We start from the raw sequence: 21774 nt of genomic DNA on the forward strand, positions 1-21774 counted from the left end.
ATGATGACGGATCCGGTCCCAATGGTTTCCGTTTGTCTCAGTTGTGCAAGGGTTCCTTCGTTTTGACAGAATCAATAGCGCAGTCGAAGCCTAATGTGTATGGGGGTCTTCCGACTATTCTATGTCAGGGGAAATAAGGATCGGGCATGTTGGATTTCAACGCGCCCGATACTTTGTTCCCGCAAGTGATAACCGGCTGCCATAGAAGTCCCCTATTCCCCTCTCACGAGCCAAATATATATTCCACTCTGCCGAGCCTGGTGCGCATATTAAAGGGCTTCTCTGCTACTTTTATATTGTCTATTCTCCGATTGCCGGCACCCCCATTTATTAGCTAATTGAAGGGGCCACAGCGACAAACGACGCGTCCTTTTCGTAGTTTACCAGGCACGCCGCCGTATACTCCCATAGCAGCTGTGCCTGGAATCGCAGTTCCGGTCCCATTCAAGTAAATGGAACAAGGCTCCAAGGAACGCAAACGTCGCCATGGCCCCTTCAGTCAGCTTGGGTGTGCCCGGGGCTCAGACCCCCACTGATGTGATATTGATGACCCATCCTAAGAATAGGCCATCAATATAAAAGTCCCAGAGAATACCCTTTAATATGCGCACCAGGCTCGGCAGAGCGGCAATCACATCAGAGGGGGTCCGACTCACGGGCATACCCAAGCTGACGGAAGGGGCCATGGCGACGTTTGCGTTCTCTGCAGCGCGATCCCGTTCACTTGAATGGGGTTGGAACTGCGATTCCAGGCACAGCTGCTTTGGAAGTTCACGGGGCTGTGCCTGGTAAACTATGAAAAGGCCGCGTCGTTTGCCGCCGCGGTCCCTAGAACGAGCTAATCGCTGAGGATGCGGGGAATCGGCCCACCACTGATCTGAAGACCTATCCTAAGGTTAGGCCATCAATAAAAATCACAAGGCTTCAGCCGATAGCTATGTAAAGTGTATGAGCGCCTTAAAGGGGTTACCCACGAAAATCATTATCACCTACACACAGGGGAGATGATAAACGTATGATCGCCGGGGGTCCCACCAATCAATGACCATGGAGCTGAGGTAAACAGGCGATTGCTGTACTCGCCGGCCTCCGTCAGTCGCATAGACTTTGAATAGAGCGGCAAAGCAAACGTGTCACCACCGCATATTTGGATAGAAGGTATTTTTTTTTTTAAAAACAATGTTTTATTCTGAAGTAGTAAAGATTTCTTATCCACTTTATACACGGAGCTCATCCAGAACAGCCGGTTACACACACACCCCACAAACAACGATCCCCCCGACATCTAGAGCGACATCGCCACCGCTTTCATTGCACCGACCTGCGACATTTTCCACACAACGTTTGACTCTATGGGCCCTGACAATTACCGCTGCATATTATCGTATACCAAGTCATCCAGCCCAGGCCTGGTCGTGCATGCTGGGACTTGTAGTTCAACAGTTGTATTAGACTCCATATATTGGAGTGGGAGGCTTCAGCATGACACCTGATCTGAAGGGGGCAATTACCTGAGGATTCACCCTCTGCCCCTGCCAGGTTTTCATTCAGTCTTTGCCTTCCTGTCAGTGACCACACACTCTCCTCCGTGACATTTCCCTCCGTGTCACAGCGCCCCTGCCTACCAGACCACCCTGCGGGTGTCAGCAGACCCAATACCCCCCACTGGACGTCTTCCCATCCCCTCACAGCTGTCATAGTCCACCTCAGTCCCCCCTATGTCGCTGTCACTCTCACCGCCCGGTGCTGCTGCTATTTCCTCGGCTCCGGGACACCCAAAATGGCGGCTGATGGGCCGCAGCACCGCGGTTGTGCGGAAGGATCTTAATGAAGCCGATGTGGAAATGTCCAGTCAAGCAATGGATTAAATGTGGGAGGAATCTGGACACGTAGAAGACAAAGACCCCGGTGCTGGACGCGAGGGAAGAGCCGCTCGCTATGATTCTCCGTACTTGGGCCGAATTCTTTTTTTTTTTCTTCAGATCTAGCGGAAGGACACAAATGAAAAGCGGCTAGGGAAGCCAATGATGACGTCAGCTCAGTGCCCCGTCACTGCCAGACCCGGAAGTAGGGGAGGGCGGTGCCCGCGAGGTCAGCTGACACATTTTGGGCGGGGAATGATGACGTATTTACAACTGTCTGTCACCGGATCCGCCCATTTTATCCCAGCGCTTTATTCACACACCCATCTACTCCATTTAAAGGGCAACTCCAGTTATTGTTTATATTACTATAAATATCCCTAAGGTAAATGAAAGGAAGTTTTGTTAATTCCCATAATGTCTTTCAAGGGACTTCATATTTATATCGTACCAAGTAAATAGATGATAAGGAAGACCCATTCAAAGTAGAGAATGCCTTGAGAAAAAAATGCAGGCTTTCTCCCTATGCTATGCGTTTTTTATGTTTATTATGTGCGTGAAAGATTTTATTATTATGCAAATGATGACAAAGATGATTGGTGATGTAGTACATTTCAAGGCGATTGAGCTGAAGATGGAGACTGATCTTCTGGCCTTGGATCATCAATCAATATCAACACATTGGTAGATTCCTAACCTCCAAAAATGAGCTGTAGTAGAGTGCGGACACAAAGAGCGTCTCTCTCTGGAGGACCCAAGGACAGCTTATTGATATCAATAGAGACTGTAATTCCTCGTTTCGCCTGTGGTGGTGCTGCAGGGGAATTGAGCACTTTCGTCCAGGTTCCCCCGCAGACTACAGCTGAATGTTGGTGCTCCCACGGTAATGCCAATTATATTTATTTATCTTTTTTATGTTACTTTAGTTGGAAAATTGGAAAAGGTTGGTTTTTTTTTGTACTTTTTATTTTATTTTTTTGTATATTACAAAATACTTTCTTTAAGGGCTTATTCAGACGAACGTAGTATACGGCCATGTGACAGCGGCTAAGATGTTAAGCGGCTGAGATTATCTCCGATCCCGCTCGTCACAGTAAGGTGATCAGGGTTGTCACGATACCAGAATTTGGACTTCGATACCGATACTTTGTGTAGTATTGCGATACTCGATACCAAAAACGATACTTTGCCAACAACAATAATAATAATAAAAAAAAGTCCTTCCATTTTCTGATGTGAGGCACGAGGGGTTATGAATTTTGAACCTCCATCAGCCTCACATTAATAGTAATTAACCCCATCATGTTCCTCAGTCATAATGGAGAACATTGGGTTAATGTGTGAGGTACATGATGGGGTTAATTACTATTAATGTGAGGCACGTGGAGGTTAAAAATTCATCACACCTCGTGCCTCACATTATTAAGTGAATAATATATATATACTGATAGTACACAGGCAGTTGTTAGGACAGACCTTAGTATGTCCTAACAGGAAATATGGTCAGACAGCCCTGGAGGTCCTTCAATGGACCCTGGGCTGTCTGCCCATATATGGTATGTCCCTCAATCGTGTGACAGGGATTCCCTGTGACGCATCCAAAGGGCACCCCCCCCCTTCTCATTTTCCTCTGAATGCTGCGGTCAGCTTTGATCGCAGCATTCAAGGGAATAGTGGCGGAGATGAGCTTGGTCTGATCTTCGCCGTTAGAGCGGGGCTGTGCCATGAGTAAGGGTATGTTCACACGGCAGCGTCCGTTACGGCTGAAATTACGGGGCTGTTTTCAGGAGAAAACAGCTCCGTAATTTCAGCCGTAATGGCATGTTGAGGCGCTTTTTCGCTGCGTCAATTACGGACGTAAATGGAGCTGGTTTTCCATGGAGTCGATGGAAAACGGCTCCATTTAACGTCTGAAGAAGCGACAGGCACTTCTTTGACGCGGGCGTCTATCTACGCCCCGCCTTTTGACAGCGGGCGTAAAAAAAATGACCGTTGGCACAGAACATCGTAAGACCCATTCAAATGAATGGGCAGATGTTTGCCGACGCTATCGAGCCGCATTTTCGGACGTAAATCGAGGCGGAAAACGCCCGAATTACGTCCGTAAATAAGCCGTGTGAACATACCCTAATACAGCCGTTGCCCCGCTCCTGACAATAAGTGCGCGCGCACGGTCAGCATAAGGTGATGCGGCCGGCGCTGCACTAATGAGCTGCGGCGCCGACACTTAAGACACAACGTGGGAGTGTTTTGCAGTGCGCCCGCCATGTTCTGTCTTCAGTGCCGCTGCTCATTAGTACAGCACCGGTCGCATCACATCATGCTGACCGCGCTCACACACTTGTTAGGACTCAGGAGCGGGGCAGTGGCTGCATCGTGGCTGTATCACACATGTATCACACAGCCCCACTCTAACAATATTCATGTGTTACTATACTTAGCTGTGCGGCCGAAATTCAAGAAATAACGGTATTGAACCGTTTGAGGGTGCACAGTATCGAAACGGTATCGATGCATCGTGCATCCCTAAGGCTATGTTCACACTGAGCTTTTTGCGGGCAGAAAATTCTGCCTGGAAAAATCAGCTCCGATTTTTTTGATTTGGTTTTGCACCACAGGCGTTTTTGACGCTTTTTTTTTTTTTAGCGCATCATAAACTGCTTTGGCCGTTCGCTGCGTTTTTTCCGTCTCCCATTGATTTTCAATGGAGTTTTTGAGGCAGAAAACGCCTCAAGATAGGCGCTCGCGGGGAAAAAACGCCTCCATCTCCCATTGAAAGCAATGGGAGGCAATTTCGGTCGTTCTTTGCCGCGGTTTCCGTGGCAAAAAACGTGTAGATAAATCTCAGTCTGAACAGGGCCTAAAGGTGACGGTTGTAACATACAGCCGACACACACTGGGTATTGAGCGGGTTCAGTGACAACCCTGCACACAGTAGGGGGAATTTATAAGACTGGTGTTTCGTATGCTAGCTTTAATATGAAGAACGTTGGAGTAAAAGGCGCCTTTATGAAGAGGTGCAGGTCTATTTATAAATTAAAGGGGTTTTCCAGGACTTTTATATTGATGGCCTATCCTTAGGATAGGTCATTAATATAAGATCGGTAGGAGCCCGACGCCCGGGACTCCCCTAATCAGCTGACTGAAGGGTCATTTACAGGCACAGCGCCATACACTTCCGTAGCAGCAGTGCCTATGATTGCAGTTCTGGTCCCATTTTAGCCAGTTGATCGATAGGCTGCCGGGAGTCGGACCCCCACCGATCTTTATTGATGATGCATCCTACGGATAGGCCATCAATATAGAAGTCCTGAAAGACCCCTTTAAGCGCATCCCCGCCACAACGTGAAATTGACACCAGCTAGAAGCTGCCAAAGATTAGAGTTACAACTTACGCCAGCTTCTGGCGTAAATTATAGTAAATGTGTCGGCCCTGCCCCTTCCGCGAAGCGCCGCCAACTTTTTGGAAAATAGCGTGAGCATCAAAAACTGCACAAAAGTCGAAATTTGCAGAAAGCCGGTGTAGAAAAAGTATTAAATTCGCCCCATTGGCCTTACAACATCTCCACCACCCTGCCCCCACATTACACATGTATACAGCGGTGTAAGTATAGGGGAGGGAGCAATTGTAGTCGCACCTTGTGCCTAATGGTGCCCAAATGCCCATCTGAACCTCAGCGGGGGTGCTGGAGTATCATGGTAGTTGCATAACAATATAATAATGCCAGACAGATCCATATTGCTATGCAAATGAATACCTCAATTCCCTAAAAAATATATTCAGCAGGAAGTCATTACACATGGAGTGGGGGAGTGGGGGGGGGGTGCTGGTGTAGATTTTGGGCTCAGACACGTCTCCTGTACAAGACGCAGGTTCCTATATTTTCCCTTCACAAGGAGAAGTCATTCAGGATTTTGTCAACTTTATTTGTAGAATTGGAAGTTTCTGTTACAAAATGTAATGTTCTGCATGAACGATCGTGATTTACAGCAAAATGCAATTAAATAAAAACATAAAATACAATCCGGGTTATTTATTACACTTATTGATAATGAAAAGTGGACGTGTGCCTAAAGAACCAATCAGATTTCTGCTTTCCTGCACTTGGAAAATGGACTGGCAAAGATGGCACAAACTGCTCCAGGGGCATAGCTATACAGAGCGCAGAGGTGGCAGTCACACCCGGGCCCTGATGCTTGAGGGGTCCAAAGGCCTCTCTGCCACATAAGTAGACGCCAGTAATATAATTGACACATCGTAGGTGGGGGACATAAAACAGATTTTGCATTAGGGCCAAGGGGCTTACATGTCCGCCCCTTCCCTAAGAATGTCAATGGTGTTCCTGACAGTGGCTTCACCTGTCCTTATAATCCTGTCCTAATGGCTATACTTGGCTGAACTGTCCTCCATGTAATATATAATGGTCCATGATGTATGGCCATAAGTAATTGTTGAAAGTTTCAAAAAAGTTAAAAAAAATAAAAAAAATTGTCACCTCTCCTGACGTGTGTTTTAGTAAATAACTGTATTCCCCATGGAGTAACAATTCTGGTGCATATTTTATTAGAATTAGTCATTGCACCGATCCTCTGTTATTCCTTTTAGAAATGTATGAGTAAATTGACAAATGGGTGTTACCAGTTGGGGGGTTGTCCCTACACAGACTGACAATGTCCAATCAGTGCTGTCCCTATCAGACTGTGTAGGGACACGCCCCTTTGAAAAGGTGTATGGTAACACCCAGTTGTCAATTTATTCATACATTTCCAGGCGGAATAACAGAGGAACGCCACTATGCAGAATTCTAAGAAAAGATGCTCCAGCATTGTTATTTCATGGGGAATACAAGTATTTACTAAAACAGACGTGTCAGGAGAGGTGACAGATCTTCTTTATGTCCCTCCATTCAATACCTCAATGAGTTACTTAGAAACTGTAGTACACATTCTGCTACTTTGTAACAGTCAATTATTATACGTTCCAGCCTGAGCTTTTTTACTGGAAGCAGCTAGAAAGAGATACATTGACACCCTGTTGGTCTTCAGATGGAGGATACATTGATAAAGCAAGTAGCAAATCATTTTTTTATTGATTAGTATTTATGGCCAATATATGGTCCTCTGATAACACCCAGAATGCTTTAGGCCTATGAGCAGGGTCAATAAAAAGTCCAGGCTATAGATTTGTATGAGGTATAAGATGTCCATCATCAGAGATTTTACGTCTTCTTTTTCAGGTCCTCCAGTCTTTTCGACAGATCTTCAAAGTCTATATCCTCGTATGGAGAGGGGTCAGTATTTGGTGACATCCGGGCGGGGCTGACCGGTACAGAAGGAAGCTTTGGTAATGATAGATGGTCATAATTTGCAGGGATGTTGTTTGGATTCCATTGGGTTCCGGGTTCGGTGTCAGCACCTGCAAAGTACAAGAATCTCAATGTCCGAATTATATTTAAAGGGTAACTAAACCTTAAAAAAAACTTTTGACATCACGTAGTGATACGTCAGAAGTTTTGTTTGGTGGTGGTCCGAGCACGGAGACCCCCACCGATCACTCAAACGATCTTTGGAACGCCAAGCAAGTGGTGTACAGGCTCAATTCAAAGTCTATGAGTCCGTACAACACTCCGAGGAAAGCCGATCAGAAATGAAGCAGCACAGCCCTCACCTGATCGCTTCTGCCACTTCGTTTTAGCGATCAGTGGGGGTCTCAGTGCTCGGACCCCCACCGATCAAAACTTCTGACATGTCAAAAGTTTTTTTTAAAGTTTAGGTAACCTATAAATATATTTTTTGTATCTCTTCTTTGGTTAGTATGTATATGTGAGGACTTGTGTGAGTGTATCCTTATCAGTAGTAGAATTTGAAAACCTATAATAGCAAAATAATATAAACACAACCGGACAGATTTATTATTGTCTTTGCGCCTCGGTTCTGGCTTTTCATGCATGTATTTTCTTGGCGTATATGTTTCTGCCAAATTTATTAATCTGTGTGCGATAAAGGACCTTGACTTGTGAAATTCTCGGCACGTTGGGAATATAGCCATGGATGTTTCAAGTTGTGAAGTGCGCCAGGTATAACACTTGTATACGCCAGTTTTATGCCGAGGAATGCTGGTCTAAAGTACACCACCCAATAGGTGGTGTGAAGAAGAGAAAGTAGTCTAAAATGTGCCACATTTATCAAATAGCATGAATGTCATTTAAAAATGGCGCATCTTCAGCCGAGCACCTCTATCTTTAGGCGATCTATCTTTAATGGCTATGGAAACCTTTGAATGTTTTTTTTTTATTATTAAATCAATGTTTTTTGTGTGATTTTAAGCACTTTTTGAATTTACTTTTATTTAATTTTTTTTTTGCTTTTACAATGTTTCCTGTATGTGTCATCTATGTGTTCTGCATACATAGAAGCTGTATTGTTTTCTCTCAGCCGATTCCGTCATTTCAGCTGTACTGACGGCTCAGCTGAGAGCTTGTCCTGCATAGGAACCACTTAAAATCGATCACATCCAAGTTCACAATCCCATCATATGGGAACACTGCATCCCACCACAGCTGAACATCATACCCGTCTGTTAATGAACCACGGAGTAGGTTGATCTCCTCCCATGTTGGTCATTTAAAGGGACTAATATCCTGTCAAGAATGTACCCAGGTTGACCAAGCCCAGACACACATTAAAATAATTATTTAATGGATCATTTTCATACCAAAAGTCCTGAAATTCTGTTAATAGCTGTTTTAATGTAATTCAGTATTTCTAACATAAAAAAAAAAAAATTTTTAATAATTTTTTGGCATCTCTGTGTCCCCCTTGGTGCTGCTTGTAATCTGTGCTGCTTGAGGAGGGACTCTAAGCAGAATTAGTCTCCTTCCTCCTCTGGCAGTTGACAATATAGTTGTCCCACTACTTACGTTCCCTGCAAGAAGAGTCTCCCCATCTATACTGCCATGCTACTGCAGAAGCTCTGCTCCTGCCCTGACAAGCAGGGCAGAAAACTATTTCTATTGGCTGCTCTGCATTAAACAGAGGATCACTATGCAGAGACCTGGCTGTGAGGAGAGTGAGCATGCATGACCACCAGCACTCTGCTCAATAGGTGGACATGCACATTGCTGCACACTCTAAAATACAGGTGGCACCATACAATTTAAATAGATTTCATGGTGGGACAGCCCCTTTAAAGGAAACCTCTCAATAGGTCATATAAGTTGAACTGGTTAACTGACCTGAATAGTGCTATCTACAGCAAATTAGTATATAGGGAGCCAACACAACAGTGGACCATATCTCTGGAATGGGGGGGTCCATAAAAAAAAGAAAAACAGCGCTGGAATCAGGGAAACAGCGCTATTCAGGTAAAAAAACCAGTTCCGTTTATATAACCTAGTGACAGGACATCTTTAAAGCAGGGAAGGAAAAACACACTGTAGATTTCAGGTGTAAACTAAAATAATGCAGACGCCAATTTGGAACATTCATAGACATAAACATGTACTATTCTAGAAGAGCTGCACAATTCTGATTTGTGGAGATTTTGATCAGAAGGTTGGAGCAGCACATGGTAAAGTAATAAAACAATGTAGTAAAATAGACTATTTTGGTTAAAGAGGCTCTGTCACCAGATTGTGCAACCCCTATCTGCTATTGCAGCAGATCGGCGCTGCAATGTAGATTACAGTAACGTTTTTATTTTAAAAAAACGAGCATTTTTGGCCAAGTTATGACCATTTTTGTAATTATGCAAATGAGGCTTGCTAAAGTCCAAGTGGGTGTGTTTAAAGTAAAAGTCCAACTGGGCGTGTATTATGTGCGTACATCGGGGCGTTTTTACTACTTTTACTAGCTGGGCGTTGTGTATAGAAGTATCATCCACTTCTCTTCAGAACGCCCAGCTTCTGGCAGTGCAGACACACAGCGTGTTCTCGAGAGATCACGCTGTGACGTCACTCACAGGTCCTGCATCGTGTCAGACGAGCGAGGACACATCGGCACCAGAGGCTACAGATGATTCTGCAGCAGCATCAGCGTTTGCAGGTAAGTAGCTACATCGACTTATCTGCAAACGCTGATGCTGCTGCAGAATCAACTGTAGCCTCTGGTGCCGATGTGTCCTCGCTCGTCCGACACGATGCAGGACCTGGGGCAGGAAGTGAGTGACGTCACAGCATAATCTCTGGAGAACACGCTGTGTCTGCACTGCCAGAAGCTGGGCGTTCTGAAGAGAAGTGGATGATACTTCTCGTCAGAACGCCCAGGTAGTAAAAGTAGTAAACACGCCCCGATGTACGCACATAATACACGCCCACTTGGACTTTTGCAAGCCTCATTTGCATAAATAAAAAAATGGTCATAACTTGGCCAAAAATTCTCGTTTTTTAAAAATAAAAACGTTACTGTAATCTACATTGCAGCACCGATCTGCTGCAATAGGAGATAGGGGTTGCAAAATCTGGTGACAGAGACTCTTTAAGGGGGTTTTACACTGGGCAAATATTGTGCAGACGAGTGTTCATATAACGCTCGTTGCCCTGTGCAAACAGCGCAGCGATCAGCAGATAAACGAGCAAACGCTCGATCATCTGCTGGTCGTATAGTTTTAAAAAAAGTAAAATATTATCGATGTCGGCAGCGCATCTCCGTGTGTAAACAGAGAGACGCGCTGCCGACATGATAACAACGTATGGGGACGAGCGATCGGAGTAACGACCTTTCATCCCCGTCCATAGCTGCGTGTGACAGGAGCAAACGAGTTTGCGCCGGCCTGTTGTCGGCCGGTGTGTGTTTATCCCAATTCCCTTTCCCAAAAAACAAACAGATAACAAAAGGCAGAAATCAGTAGCAAATAATCATACTATACGGGCACATGATAAAGCACAGCAGCCGTGCTTACTGAACCTGAAATGTTGGCACTCACCAGCAGTGTCCTGTGCAGGAAAAACCTGTGTGTCTGGTCCAGGGGGTTTCAGCTGATAAAACACAAAGAGAACGCGGTTAGTCCAGGATCACACACACCGTTTCGATGCAGTTTTTGGTGCAATTTTTGGCTCACTTTCTTGAGCCAAAGCCAGAAGTGGATCCAAAAGTAAGAAAAGGTAAAAATGCCTCTCCTTTCTTTTGTGTCCTCTACTGTGTTTGGCTAAAAAAAAAAAAAAAATCCAAAAACTGCCACAAGAACTGCATGGAAACTGCGTGTGTGTGATCCTGGCCTTACTTGGTTTTATTGCGGTTGGTTATGTTAGTCATAATGGAGCAGGAATTGTACATGCGCTAATACCTATTTACCATCTAGCAAGTCTCAATCTCAGAGCCTTGTGCTGGCCGTATATATATATGACTTTGATCTGCCAGAAACGGACTCCCTGGGGCTATAGCAAAGTGGCAAATGATCGGCCAAATTCGGACGATCATGCCATACACTTGTAGTTTAGGCCGGCCAAAATTTTCCAACCTTGCTGATCACATTTCGCCAGATATAAGTCTGCTATCGGCCATCGCAAACTATCGTTCGCGTTAGTTTAGCAAACAATGGTCGTCCAAAATCGGCCATTATGGCCGACTTTAATCTTATGTGTATGGACAGCTATAGGTTATATTATTTATTTTATTGATGTATTGTATTGAAGTTATTATACACGTCCTCTTCAGGTGGCAATGCTTGTCTATACATGCACCTGGCAGGGTTAATTGGCCATGTCTGCTCCATATTGCGAGGAAACCCTTGGGCTCTATTCAGATCAACGAGCGTAAACTCGAATATGAAAAACGGCAGTTTTTCACATCCGAGTCGCAACTGTGCGTGACCCCGTTTTCACGGATCCCTCATAGACTGGTCATATTTTTTTCACAGGCCCTTCACAAGGTCCGTTAAAACAACGGCTGTGTGAATAGCCCCATTGAAATACATGCGTCCGTGTGACGGCCGTTAAAAAAAAAAATGGACGATATTTACGTTTGTCTGAATAAGCCCTAAGGGTATGTTCACACGAGGGCATTACGTCTGTAATTGACGGACGTATTTCGGCCGCAAGTACCGGACCGAACACAGTGCAGGGAGCCGGGCTCCTAGCATCACACTTATGTACGACGCTAGGAGTCCCTGCCTCGCTGCCGGACAACTGTCCCGTACTGAAAACATGATTACAGTATGGGACAGTTGTCCTGCAGAGAGGCACGGACTCCTAGCGTCGTACATAAGTATGATGCTAGGAGCCCGGCTCCCTGCACTATGTTCGGTCCGGGACTTGCGGCCGAAATACGTCCGTCAATTACGGACGTAATGAGCTCGTGTGAACATACCCTTACACAGGACCCTGTGATAACCCAGAACAGACCCGGTCACTCAGTCCTTTAAAACGCAGATAGGACTATGCAGCTGCAGTCCCCATGATTGACATGTCCCGTCTTATTGAAGTGGAAACTAGACTATGGAAAATCATTTGGAAAAAAAGGTGTAAAGTCTAATCCATTCTAATATTAGAACTGCTGTTTAAAACTTACCAAGGATGAAGCAAAGCCTGGGGCAGGAGGTCTCCCCCTTGGAGGCGGCTGTATAAATGTGCACTCCTCATAGATTCCTACGTCAGGAAGCGTTTCCTATAAATAAAGTTAGAAAACAGTAAAGACGTGGACGTTGTGTATGGGGACTGCAATGCCTATTGTGCCTCACTCCATATACATTATATCACAACAGCTGGGTGGCTATGGAAGCCGGCGGGTCAACGTCAGAATGCACTGGCAATGTATTGTAATAGCGTACACGTAGATGATACTTACGGTTATCTGGGGATATGGCCCCCTGGCATTGCTTCTGAAATCACCACCTCCTCCTCCTCCACCTCCCCAGCCGCCAGGTCCTCCTTTTTTGTCATTGTTTGTAAAATCTGTGTGACTTCCATCAACTTCAAATCCAGAAGGTGCTTCAGCCTGGTGACGGAGACAATGTATAGGCTCTGGTCATATCTCCTCTAAACTAGCATCTGTTATTTTTACCGTATAGAATGTATCTCCCATAGAGAATAATGTTAAAAAGCAAAATTAGATAAAATGGTCATCCATTCCCAGATCTACTCACCATTACTCTTGCATCTGGCTCATATTGGACGTTATAATTTTTGGCAATCTCAATCAGGTATCTCTCCACCAGGATTTTTGGAGGTGTTTCTGTGCTTAATTTATGCATCAGCTGTGGAAAAGGAATAGTTTATGGTTTACTAGATGATAAACCAAGGAAGACGCAATTATAGGTGACATTCAGCGGCTTCCATCCTGCGCCGTGTGGACTAGGAGATGTGAGGACTTGTAAGGGGTTGTTCACCTTTTAACACCGTTTTCTAGTTTACATATAGAATAAATCTATATAAAAAGTTTAGTAGCTATGCAAATACACTTCATTACTTATCTTGTATTCATCCTGAGTTACAGAATGTATTATATTCCAGAGCTGCATTCATAATTATGCCTTCAAAGCTTAAATCTCTCGGCATCCCCTGCTTGTTCAGCGTCTGAACCAAGCGTACTCAGGTGATTTTCATTCTCGTAAGGAAGACACCATTTTACATCAGACCATATACAATAAGCTTACTACTGGAAACTGGCAGAATTTTAAATGCAGCTCTGGACTATAATACAGGCTGTAATTCAGGATCAGAAAAGATGTTGGGCCAGTTTGACATGAGCGCATCACAGGCGCATTTCTATGAGCGTAATAAACATGGAGAGCATAGGTCCCTATGATGGCCATCCAGCAGCACACGTGGGATGTTAGTGCACATTAAAGGGGTTCTCCTACAAACACATGTATCCCTACCCACAGGAACTGCCGGAGACAGCAGTCCCAGAAGTCCCATATAAATGAATGGAGCGCTGGTCGTTCATTCGCACCAGCACTCCATTTTCATGGAGCACTTTGGGGGACTTTCGGTCCCTCGTTCGGTCCCAGTGATCGGACCCCCAGCGATCACACATGTGTCCCCTATCTTGTGGATTGGGGATACATGTGTTTTGTGGGAGAACCTCTTTAAAAGAGGGGGTCCCATTTTTTTTAATGGGGGGTTTTCTTCCGAATTTTACACCCATGAATGGCATACAAATAATTGGACATATATACCTGTAGATTTACATATTACAATACTCTTTGACTTACTCTTTGACTGACTGTTCCAATCTGGTTTGTCCTACAGAGATTTCCATATTCTTTGCTGTATTTATGACAGAGTTGACTGGCCACCTGCAAGAAAAAAATTAACAATTTTACCCCCTCACAGTCCAACAAGTTGGTCATTTGTTATTGGTGAGCAATTCAAGAGTCTTTCCAACGCACTTTGCACATCTTGAGATCTCTCTTTACAATATTTGTTCCTTCTGAGCACAGTGATTTGGATATATGAGGATGATGATAAAGTGAATCCGTTGTGCAACCGCCATATTGATTCAGAATAAAGGTTAATGAGCAATGTATAAAAACCTTCTCAAGTGGTAAGAATGTGAAAATGCAGAAATCAATGTTGTGCAAGTGTTTTATCCACTCAGAAAAACTATGATCTCTGCTCATCTGGCAACCTAGACAGTGATATGTGGCCCACGTGTGTCTGCAGCCACATGGGGACCTTTCCCAGATTAATAAATCAGGCAGCGGCGCTTCTGAGCGCTAGAAGGCAGCATAATAAAATCTGACTACGACTACGAACCACCAGCCCTTCTCACCCTGGCTGCTGTGAAAAGGAAGATGGAGTCTGAGACCCCGTATTTAAAGGGGTTGTCCATGAACGGACAACTGATGACCTATCCACAGGATAGGTCATCGGCATACGATCGATGTTCTGCCTGCTCTGGCTGCCCCCGGGCACCAGACGTCCATGTCGGAGGTGGATGGTTCCGGTAACGGAATAGCGGGCGAGCTGCAGTACTGTATTCAAGTGAATAGAAGCAGAGTTTCTGTTCTGCAGCACTGCCGCTATGCAATGGTCATAGCCATCTGCTTCCGGCTCCGACTACTGAATATCCTTCACAACATCCGCTGCCAGGAGGCAGCTGGAGCGGCTGATCGGTGCGGGGTATGGGTGTCGGACCTGCACCGATCATATACTGATTACCTATCCTGTGGATACGTCATAAGCTGTCCATTCATCGACAACCCCTTTTATTTTTTTGAAATTTTTCTTAGTAGAGCAGGGTCAGGCCGGATTCACATGAGCGTGAGAGTTTTGCGCGCGCAAAAAACGCAGCGTTTTGCGCGCGCAAAAGGTACTTAACAGCTCCGTGTGTCAGCCCCGTATGATGCGCGGCTGCGTGATTTTCGCGCAGCCGCCATCATTATGACACTCCGTTTGGATGTTTGTAAACAGAAAAGCACGTGGTGCTTTTCTGTTTTCATTCATACTTTTCACTGCTGTTGCGCGAATCACGCTCGTCCCACGGAAGTGCTTGCGTGTGGTGCGCGTGATTTTCACGCACCCATTGACTTCAATGGGTGCGTGATGCGCGAACAACGCACAAATATAGAACGGGTCGTGACTGATTGTCTGAACGGCCCCATTGACTAACAGGTCCGTGCGAGGCGCGTGAAAATCACGCGCGTCGCACGGACCTATATTAGTTTATGGGGCCGTGCAGACAGTTGCGTGATTTTTACGCAGCGTGAGTCCGCTGCGAAAAACTCACAACATGTCCGTTCTTTGTGCGTATTTCGCGCATCACGCACCCATTGGAGTCAATGGGTGTGTGAAAATCACGCGCAGCACTTCCGTGGGACGAGCGTGATTCGCGCAACAGCTCTAAAGCTATGAATGAAAACAGAAATGATGGCGGCTGCGCATACGGGGCATATGGGGCTGACACACGGAGCTGTTAAGTACCTTTTGCGCGCGCAAAACGCAGCGTTTTTTTGCGCACGCAAAGCGCACATGCTCGTGTGAATCCGGCCTCAACGTGTTTATTTAGCCCCTTGGAGGCACAGCCAACTTTCAGTATTTATTTTCCTTTTTCCATTGTCACACAAGAGCTATAACTTTTTTCTTTTTCCGTCAACATAGCAGTGTGAGGGCTTGTTTTTTTGCAGGACTAGCTATCGTTTTTAGTGGTACCATATAACTCCTTCCGGATATTTCTATCTGAACGATTATCTGCTGGTGCCTCGTGTACATGCCTTTACTCCAGGACACTTGCTCACACAAGAGGAGTTATCCAAAGTGGAAGTACTTAGTGCTTCCTCCATATGACACAGACAATCGCCATTCATGAAATAGTTCAAGGAACAGTTTTCCTTTGTATACATAACGTATAGTCGCAGACTATGAGTCACAAACATAAAAAAAAAAAAATATTTGGTGCTTTTCATTGTTCAGTTTTTAAACTCACTTGTTCCGTTTTATAGTACAGTGGCTCCGTGTTAGGCCCCATGCACACGACCGTAGATTTAGTCCGTAATTACGAACCCATTCATTTCTATGGCCGACAGACACCTTCCCGTTAATTTACAGGAAGATTTGCAGGCCGTAGAATCCCTCCGTAAAAGATAGGACGTCCTATTTTTTTATTTTACGGACCGTGCTCCCATACTTTAATGTGAGCACGGTCCGCAAATGCGGATGACTGTTCGCAGCCGGCCATGCGTGTAGTCACGGACCGTGATTATGGGCACGGCCGTATGCATGGGGCCGTACCCTGCAGCACTAGAGTCCTGGGTTCTCCCTATGTTGTGTGGGTTTCCTCTCACACACCAAAAATATACTAAGAGGTTAATTAGCTTCCCATGATATTGAAACTAGTATGTGTCTGAGATGAGGAAATTAGATTGTGAGCCCATTTGGGGGCTGATGTGAATAGTGACAATCTCATTGTGGCACACGTTCTCCTATATAAGCAACAGGTAAATACACCAAATAAATACATGTTATAATAGTCTCTTAAAGGGGTTGCCCGCGCACGGACAACTGATGACCTATCCACAGGATAGGTCATCAATATATGATTAGTGGGGGTCTGACACCCGGACCCCGCACCGATCGGCTGCGATCAAGGGTATGCAGTATTCGAGACGGAAGCAGATGGCTCCGACTACTGTATAGCGGCTGTGCCGCAGAACTGTAGCTCTGCTCATATTCACTTAAATAGGAGTAAAAAAAAAAAAATGCCTTTTTTTCCGATTTGCAGTTCTTGCGGCTGAATTGCTGCGTTCCTGCCGCAAAAGTCGCAACATTTCCTATTTGTTGCAGGTTTTACCTCCACATTGAATTCAATGGGGAAAACCTGCAGCAAAAAGGGCAGCAATTGCGCACCATATATTGACATGCTGCTGATTTGAAAACCGCACCGCCGGTCAATTTCTGAACGTTTTCGCAGCGGAATATTTCTGCAGCGTGTGGATGAGATTTGTTTACATCTCATCCACTTTGCTGCTACTGTAAATGCTGCGGAATTTCCGCACAGAATTCCGTAGCGTTTACGATACGTGGGAACCCGGCCTTAACGTGCTGCTGTAGGAATGTTCAGAACGATTAATATTCCAAGCACATATTTTATTTCTGATCACTTACTGTCTTTAATTCAGTGATTTCTGTCAGACGCGGGGCAGCCCAGATCACAGTGGACACGGCTTCCGCCAGACCTGGATCCAGCTCCCTGCACAGAAAGAAGAACATGTTACATAAAAATAATCCGATATGAACCTCTTCTGATTCTATTACATCATGGTAGTATAATAAATTACGTTATTACTGTTATTTTATTGATCGCATTGTCTGCCCTTTGTATATACATTCTAAATGCTCTTCTATGACCGTTCAATACCCAGTAATTTATCTGGTTGTCACTGTTATGAGGACACTGTGGCTGTCACTGCTATGGAGGGAATGTTGCTGTCACTTTCAGGCTATATTCACACAGGTCGGATAGGCTATTTAAAAATCTGCAGCGTATCCAACCAAGAACCCGCAAGGAAATCCGGCCGAGTATTCGTACCAAAGGGCGTTTGGATATTTGACCGGATTGACCGCTGCAAAAAATGTCACAAGTAATAAAACGTCATCGCAGGAGGCCGCCTCTGCACAGACCGGACAGAAGAGCAGGGACGTGTTGCCATCGGAGCGGAGTATAGATTTTATTTATTTTTTCTTTCAAACTTTAAAATCAAACTTAATTTTTCCACATCTTGCAGAATTTGTGCAGCGTAAATGCAGCACATTCCACAAAAATTACCATTTGTTGCATTGAACTAAACGGGGAATATCCTCAATAAATCTGCAGCGACCGCAAAACATAAATTGACATGATGCAGATTTAAAATCCACACCGCAGGTCAATTTCTGAATGTTTTCTCTGCCTTTTTTTTTTTGCAGCATGTGGATATTAAATCTGACCTACGCTGCCGCTACTGTGACATGTGCATGTTGAGCTGTATTTTCTAAGGTCGGTTTCCCACGTAGCGTAAACTCTGTGGAATTTCCACAACGGAATTGTGTGGAGAAATTCCGCAGCATTTACAGTAGCAGCAAAGTGGGTGAGATTTACTAAACCTCATGCCCACGCTACGGAAAACAACTGCAGCGTAAACGTTAATAACTAAGGCCCTTTTACACTGGCCAATTTCCGGGCAGACAGGCGTTCATAGAACACCGCGTGTCAATTTATGCTGCGTTTTTGTTGATTTTCCGTTGCGGGTTTTCCCCATTGAATTCAATGGAGATGCAAAACCCGCAAAAGAAAGCCAAGTGTTGCGACTTTCGAGGCGTAATTGCAGCGTTTACACCGCAAACATCGCAATGCCGGAAGAAAAAAAAAATCTGAATTACCGAGAACGCTCTCCTTCTTCCTGCAGTCCGGCCTCCTGGGATGACGTTGCATCCCATGTGACCGCCGCAGCCAATCACAGGCTGAAGCGTCACGTGGCCTGCAACGTCATCCAGGAAAGCCGGAGCGGACATCAGGGGAGGGAGGGGGTAAGTATGAACGTCTTTCTTCCGCAGCTGAATTTCCGTCCAAAAAAAAATCACACCACAATGTGGAAGCTGTTTGCACAAGTATTTCAAGTGTATTTCAGAGTGTGATATAAGCCGTTTCACGCTCCGAAATACACCTGAAAAATAAGCCGTGTGAACATGCCCTAAATCCACAGTGAAAAACTTTCACTCTACTCTTCTTTTTTGCAGATTTTTTGTGCGAAATCTGCACCAAAAATCTGTCACAATTCTGCCCTGCCTGAACATAGCCGCATAGCCATTTCTGAGTCTTTAGGCCGGGATCACACACACACAGTTTTGCTGCAGTTTTTGGATCAGTTTTTTTTCTGCTAAAACCAGGAGTGGATCTCAAAAGAAGGAAAACTATAAAGGCAAGACTAATATTTCTTTCTTCTTTTGTGTCCACTACGTTTGTAAAAACTGTGCTAAAAACTGCATCAAAACTGTGTGTGTGTGATCCCGGCCTTAGGCTGGAATCGCACATGCAGTTTAAGATGCAATTTTTGATGCAGTTTTTTTCGAGTTAAAAGGAATGGGAAGTATAAAAGAAGGGCTTATACTTTTCATTCCTGTCGCATCCAATCCTGGTTTTGGCACAAAAAACTGAACCAAAAACTGCATGTGGGAATTCAGCCTTGCAGCAGATTTGAGCTTGACTGTCTAGCCTTACCTCATTGACTGAATTAATCCAAATCGTGCCAGTAGTAGGTCACAGTACAGCTCCAGGATCTCCATGGCCTCTACCATATAATCCTCCCGGATTATATGCTCTACCCTGATCCGCGCTCTTTCATCCTTTCGGCATGATAAATAATCTGCAATCTCCTTCCGAGCTTTCAGTGCCATTTCAGCTACAGGGATAACAATGTACAGGGATTAAAGACATTACTAGAGTGCAACTCCATCCCCCCCCCCCCCCAATTATAATGTCAGACGGAGTTTGACAACTGCAGTTTATTCCATAGTTGTCACCTTTTTTTTATTGGTGTAGTAGTTATTAAACGAGACCGCAGAAATTAAATATGGGACTCTTTTTTTTTTTTTTTCCTGAGACCGTTTTCATACTTAAAGGGGTTGTCCCGGTTTCAGCAAATTAATGTTATTTTTTATATAATTAAAAGTTATACAATTTTCCATTATACTCTCTGTAATAATTCCTAACGATTTTCTAGATCTCTGCTTGCTGTTATTCAGTAGGAACATTAACTATTTACTTCCAGTAGATAAAATTCTGTCCATGGTCACGTGATAGACACACAGGTGCTGGGATCGTTACATGGTTATGTGATGGGCAGACAGGTGCTAGATTCATTACATGGTCATGTGATGGACACAGGTTCTGGAATCGTTACATGGCCATGTGATGGACACACAGGTGCTGGGATCGTTACATGGTCATGTGATGGACACAGGTGCTGGGATCGTTACATGGTCATGTGATGGACACAGGTGCTGGGATCGTTACAGGGTCATGTGATGGACACAGGTGCTGGGATCGTTACAGGGTCATGTGATGGACACAGGTGCTGGGATCGTTACAGGGTCATGTGATGGACACAGGTGCTGGGATCGTTACAGGGTCATGTGATGGACACAGGTGCTGGGATCGTTACAGGGTCATGTGATGGACACAGGTGCTGGGATCGTTACAGGGTCATGTGATGGACACAGGTGCTGGGATCGTTACAGGGTCATGTGATGGACACACAGGTGCTGGGATCGTTACAGGGTCATGTGATGGACACAGGTGCTGGTTTCATTACATGGCCATGTGATGGACACACAGGTGCTGGGATCGTTACATGGTCATGTGATGGACACAGGTGCTGGGATCGTTACATGGTCATGTGATGGACACAGGTGCTGGGATCGTTACATGGTCATGTGATGGACACAGGTGCTGGGATCGTTACAGGGTCATGTGATGGACACAGGTGCTGTGATCGTTACAGGGTCATGTGATGGACACACAGGTGCTGGAATAGTTACATGGTCATGTGATGGACACAAAGGTGCACAGCTCGTTACATGGTCATGTGATGGAGACACAGGTGATGGGATCGTTACATGGTCATGTGATGAAAACACAGGTGCTGGAATAGTTACAGGGTCACGTGATGGACCGACAGATGCTGGGATTGTTACATGGTCATGTGATGGACACACGTGCTGGGATTGTTACATGGTCATGTGATGGACACACATGTGCTGGGATCGTTACATGGTCTGTGATGGACACACATCCTGGGATCGTTACAACGTCATATGATGGACACACATGTCCTGGGTTCGTTACAAGACACAGCTCTGATACACATACTGTAACGATCCAAGCACCTGTGTGTCCATCACATGACCATGGACAGAGATTTATCCACTGGAAGTAAACAATGAATGTTCCTACTTTTTAAGATCTCTGCTTGCTGTTATTCAGTATACTTTCTGTAATAATTCCTCACGATTTTCAAGATCGCTGCTTGTTGTTATATATAACAACAAGCAGCGATCTTGAAAATCGTGAGGAATTATTACAGAAAGTATATTGGAAAATTATATAACTTTTAATTATACACAAAATAACAATTATTTGCTGAAACCGGACAAATAATTTATTTTCCCCTCAGGTCTAAAACACATAGGCAGTACCACTGCTATGAAACCTACTGTCAGTGAATAATAGCTCAACTCACTTTTTTTCTTTTCCAGCAACTTCAGACGGTTTATAGCAAGTCTCAGATTGACCCGGAGGCGCTCACCCTTGAACCCTGACTTCAACATGTTGCCCCTTCCTCTAGATTAGAAAAAATTAAATAAATAATAATTTAGAAACCTAGAAATCCTATCGTATATGTCTACATTCTGTTCATCAGTATTAGATCAGATCAGATTGGAATTGCTTGAAAAGTTATGGAACTTTCTGATTAACGTTTTCCAATTCGCTCTATGAC

General features: G+C 44.8%; 2 protein-coding genes and 1 long non-coding RNA gene across 8 annotated transcripts in view; 1 reads left to right on the plus strand and 2 right to left on the minus strand.

Moving 5' to 3' along the window:
• Positions 1 to 2039, minus strand: part of AP1G1 (adaptor related protein complex 1 subunit gamma 1) — a 38764-nt gene extending 36725 nt beyond the window's left edge. Inside the window, exon 1 of the mRNA XM_075838493.1 lies at positions 1738 to 2039. The gene's annotated coding sequence lies outside the window, so the exon portion shown is untranslated. The remainder of the gene's footprint in view (positions 1 to 1737) is intronic.
• LOC142661190 (uncharacterized) lies at positions 1557 to 21662 on the plus strand. 4 transcript variants are annotated; one of them, XR_012850669.1, is made up of 5 exons: positions 1557 to 2091; positions 2471 to 2745; positions 7100 to 7206; positions 17419 to 17560; positions 21533 to 21662. It is a non-coding gene; the product is annotated as an uncharacterized LOC142661190 (long non-coding RNA). The 4 variants fall into 4 exon arrangements; XR_012850668.1 differs by lacking the exon at positions 1557 to 2091 and adding an exon at positions 2101 to 2247; XR_012850667.1 differs by lacking the exon at positions 1557 to 2091 and having other exon boundaries at positions 2101 to 2745.
• The window catches only part of LOC142661187 (IST1 homolog), a 33849-nt gene continuing 17843 nt past the window's right edge, over positions 5769 to 21774 (minus strand). For all 3 annotated transcript variants that reach the window (XM_075838499.1, XM_075838497.1, XM_075838498.1), the window contains 9 exons: positions 21517 to 21617; positions 19497 to 19677; positions 17405 to 17489; positions 14014 to 14097; positions 12943 to 13053; positions 12645 to 12794; positions 12369 to 12464; positions 10786 to 10837; positions 5769 to 7278 (listed from right to left, as the gene is read on the minus strand). In XM_075838499.1, coding sequence (XP_075694614.1) covers positions 7082 to 7278; positions 10786 to 10837; positions 12369 to 12464; positions 12645 to 12794; positions 12943 to 13053; positions 14014 to 14097; positions 17405 to 17489; positions 19497 to 19677; positions 21517 to 21617 — 1057 coding nt within the window. In that variant the 3' untranslated portion in view covers positions 5769 to 7081. The remainder of the gene's footprint in view (positions 7279 to 10785; positions 10838 to 12368; positions 12465 to 12644; positions 12795 to 12942; positions 13054 to 14013; positions 14098 to 17404; positions 17490 to 19496; positions 19678 to 21516; positions 21618 to 21774) is intronic.

Source organism: Rhinoderma darwinii, chromosome 9 (genome assembly GCF_050947455.1).
Source record: "Rhinoderma darwinii isolate aRhiDar2 chromosome 9, aRhiDar2.hap1, whole genome shotgun sequence".
Lineage (NCBI taxonomy): Eukaryota > Metazoa > Chordata > Amphibia > Anura > Rhinodermatidae > Rhinoderma > Rhinoderma darwinii.